The 4,139-nt window shown below is 50.2% G+C and overlaps 1 protein-coding gene across 1 annotated transcript; it reads left to right on the top strand.

The window, feature by feature from the left end:
• Positions 1–104: 104 nt before the first annotated feature.
• Positions 105–1,658, top strand: TEOVI_000190400 (WD domain, G-beta repeat, putative; the record flags this gene model as incomplete). The annotated part of the gene is made up of 1 exon (XM_067225063.1): positions 105–1,658. The coding sequence occupies one exon, from the start codon at positions 105–107 to the stop codon at positions 1,656–1,658; it is 1,554 nt and encodes a 517-aa protein (XP_067081164.1).
• Positions 1,659–4,139: the final 2,481 nt, after the last annotated feature.

Raw genomic sequence — 4,139 nt, 5'->3', positions numbered from 1 at the left:
CTGGAATTACCATCTGAACGCGGGATACCGCAGGATGATGTCTTGAAACTATACTCTTTTCCTGCGCCTTTTTATTTTTCTCTTAGTGTTTATTTATTATTCTGATGTCTGGAGAAAACTTGAATAAATCGATGAGTGCTGAAAGGGTTGCTGGGTCGTTGTCCGTAGGTCATGGCGTAGATCATGGTTCTCGTAAACGAGCTCGTTCTATTTGTTTGAAGCAAAATTTTTCTCGACTTTTGTACCAGATGGTTATTCGTCAGCTGCATCATGATGGTTTTCTTGCTGCTGCATCCGCTGTCGCAGACGCTACTAACGTTGTTGTTCCGAGGCTGGAGGAAAATGCTGATCGATTGTCGAAGGTGGTTAGTTGGGGTCTCGCTGTGGAGGAGAGCAGTGTGGTTGAAATTGAGAACTTCTTCAAATTTGAAGTTGTTGAGCGATATTTGAGTGCATCGAGGGTATATATGCCGCTACACCTATCAGAGAGTGCAAGGGTGGGATCCATGGCGTATCGTATGCGAGAGCGTTTTATTACCTCATCTCTAGGTGGTGTTGTTCGACGTCTGGCATTTTCTTCGGATGGTTCGCTTATTGCATGTGGGGGAACTGATGGTCTGTGTGCCATTTTTTCTTTGAATACAATTGAGGATCTCAGTGCCCTTGAAGAAGTGCGGCAGGAGCAGCACTTTAACGGACTTGATGGGAGTAACCCTAGTAATATTGGGGTGGGCAACGCAAGCAACAAAATTACGGAGCTCGCTGAGGCCCGTCGCTTTCATGAACACACGCACTCTGTGGAGGCTATTTCCTTTCATCCAACCAAGCAGCTTCTTGTCACTGGAGGTTTCGAGGGAGATTTGTACATTCGTGACTACAGTCAACCAGACAACCACGTTGTACACAAATTACGTGATGCTTTTCCTGTACGTTCCGCCGTTTTTCATCCCTCTGGAGAATACGTGCTGTACGCTACAGATCACACCACGCCAAGGCTTCTGAACCTCCGGAGTGGATCAGTGGTGGCCCCTGTGGCACACTCCGATAACGCTGCAGCAACCTGCGTAACCGCGATGGCAGGAGGAAAGGGAGTAGCTCGTGGTGCTTCTCAGAGGAAAGGCTGTGACGCAGGCCACGCGGCTGCTCTATGTGACGTGGATTTTTCTCCCGACGGCCGGACCTTCGCCTCATGCGGTCTAGACGGATCACTGATTGTGTATGACGGAGTCAGTAGTCGCATTGTGGCGAAGGTAAACAATGCACACTCAAGTGTTCCGGTAACCAGCGTAAAATTTAGTCGAACTGGTAATATTCTCCTCACCGCGGGCATGGACTCAGTTGCTCGGCTGTGGGACCTGCGGCGTGGGGATGGTGGGTGGGGCTGTACAGAAGTTATGTCGTTCGGCGAGCCTGGAAAATGTAATCACCGCAGCTTCCGTGCTTCTTTCAGCTGCAACGAAAGCCACGTCCTCTCCCAGGACACTTCCCTGTTTGCCATTCACGCACACTGCGTCTACACAGGGGATACCTCATACACACTTACGGTGCCCAACCACATGCAGCGGGGCTTTGCCCCTGCGCCTTTTAGTAATGTAGTCGTTAGCGGTGGCGACGACTCACGTATGCGGCTATGGACACCGGCATGGACCACGGCGTGAAATATTGTCCCCTTGGTGGCCCAGTAACTTCAAACTAGTTCTGCTTTTTAATGGCGGAAAGGAACGACAAACTCTTGTGGATTCCTCTTGCCTGGAGCCTCGATCAAGTGACAGAGCGTCGTTGAAAAGGAGGAAACAAAGGGGAGGGCGGTTGAATCTTACATCTGGGATCTGCATTCGATGCCATTTGTGGACCTCTGTTGAGCCATGCTTCGTTAGAGCCAACAAGGCCCAAAAGTTGCAACCGTTACAGGAGACACGTGTATCATGTTGTGAATCGGTTTCGTATGATTGACCGCGCTGGTGGCATAACGATTTCAGGTCCCCCTCTTTTATTATTCTTAAATCATTTTCACGCGCGCACATTGCTTCCACTTGCGGGCGGGGGTTATGCATTTCATCAAAATGGGCAGTCTGCTTCTGATTAAATTTCAACTGATCGTTATCTTGTTCTCTTCTTATGTGTTTTCGCTGATTACCCTTCGTCTTCATCGTGAATTCCTCACCCGTCCTACAAAGGACGGAAAGCAAGGCCAGTGGGAGAAGGTAGGGTCAAACCTTGAAGATAAGTTCATAATTATCCGCCTAGCAAAAGAAAGGGGAAACAGGCCAGTGTGAAAGGGGAGTGAGGGAAGCTGCAGCAGTGCTCGCTCCCTTCCTCTCTTCTGTTGAAGCTACTGGCCGCCGCGGGGCGTCGAGGTGTTTCGTGGGGGAGGCGAAGGGAAAGGGAAAAGAGGTTTAGTTAGTCCCTGCAAGAAGCAGGGGCTCATTGCTATTCACTGTGCCACTTCTCTGGGGGTGGGGCACGGCAGCTGTGACTTTCGGAAGTAACCAAAGGAAAGCTGGTGCATTAATAACGGCACGTAGAAGTACAACACGGGGAGGAATCTTTTTGCTGTCTGGAGTGCGACCCAAGGCAATTTCGTGTATACAGTAGGTAATTCCTGACGTATCCTTTTGATACCTGTAAATTATGTCTGGTCTGACTTCACACAACATCTCAGCTACATCTATTCGTGTGCATGGAATCACACGTGAACGTGATATGTGCGTTTTCTGCCGGAAGCGCTCTTCGCCACCACCTAATGATCCGCTGGCACCAGTATTTGCCTTCTTCTCGCTGGTTGACTGCCGTCACTACGCGTGCCAACCGTGTGCTCTCGTGCATTGCGACAACGCTGGGCGGCATATACGTTGCCCCGCGTGTTGCGCGATTTCTCGTCTCGCGCAGTCGGGCCGCCGTCGCGGAAACCGTGTGGATGAACGAGTGCCAATAGATGACGGCGTATCGTCGGCGGCATCGCAGAGCTCAAAAAGAGTGTTGGCCCCACCGAAGCGTTCACTCTCCGTCACTGACCGGCGGAGACGTACGTCATCTGTTCAGTTCTCAACAAACTTAACATCGCCCAGTGGGCAGAAGGAGGCCCTCAGCACCGGCGGCTCTAACACGTCATTGACACTTGCCGCGGTCGGCCGGCTGCCAACCGACCCTAACTATAGCAAAGGCAAAGGGGATGAAGGAGGAACCGTTGCGGCCTTCAGCGAGGAGGAACGAATATCGGTCGATTTGTACACCATTAAGGGCACCGCTGCAAAACGCCCGCGTCGCACAACAGCTGAACGTGCCCGCAGTCAGCCGCTTCCTCCGGCAGAATATCGCTATTTGCCACCACCAACGCCGTTCCATCGCCCGCCGCCGCTAGTAATTCACACGATTGAGGAGGAAGAAGAGGTTGCGGCTTCATTCCAACTCATTGTAAGGGAAATCGAGCAAACTATCGCTGCTACGCTAGTAAAGGAGGCAGATGAGCGTGACACAATCGGAATTGCGGAAGCACACCGCCGCAACGTCCTTTCAAAATTACGTGAAGAGGATGAAAGAAAGAGATTTGCAGCACATCACGAACTCAATGACGAGTTTTCTGATGCCAAATTAAGTCCTCGCACAACAACAAACGCATCAGACGGCCAAGTCAGTGAAACATCCGATGAAGGAATGTCAGAACTCTCAACACAACAAGACTTAATTCAAAAGAACTACAAACAACCCATAGATCAAAAAGCAATGATCACAAAGGAAAGAACAGGAACACCTACCGCAGCGGAAAAACAAACAAAACACCAACAACAAACAATCACCAAACAGAACACTGAAGAAGAAAAAAAAGAAGCAAAAAATGAAAACAATAAGGAGAGTAAAAAAAAACGGCGTGAGCGTGTTGAGGTTGCTACATGGGATTCGGAACAACAGCTGCGGCTCTTTGAACAACTTATGGATCTCGCTCGTGATGAACAACAGCACCGTGCCAAAATACAGCGTGACGAAACTCGTATGCATGCGGAAATGGAACGAAGTGAGGCTAGCGATGTTGCAACAATCAAGGCTGCAATGGAGGCCATGGCAGAGTCAGCACGTAGAGAGCAGGAGGAATTATTGCGTGATGAGAAGGAAGAACGCTACACCATCCAAGAGGATGAGCG

The sequence above is a fragment of the Trypanosoma equiperdum genome, assembly GCF_001457755.1.
Source record: "Trypanosoma equiperdum strain OVI genome assembly, contig: ctg_449, whole genome shotgun sequence".
Taxonomy (NCBI): Eukaryota; Euglenozoa; class Kinetoplastea; order Trypanosomatida; family Trypanosomatidae; genus Trypanosoma; species Trypanosoma equiperdum.
This window is presented reverse-complemented; position numbering and strand designations above follow the sequence as displayed.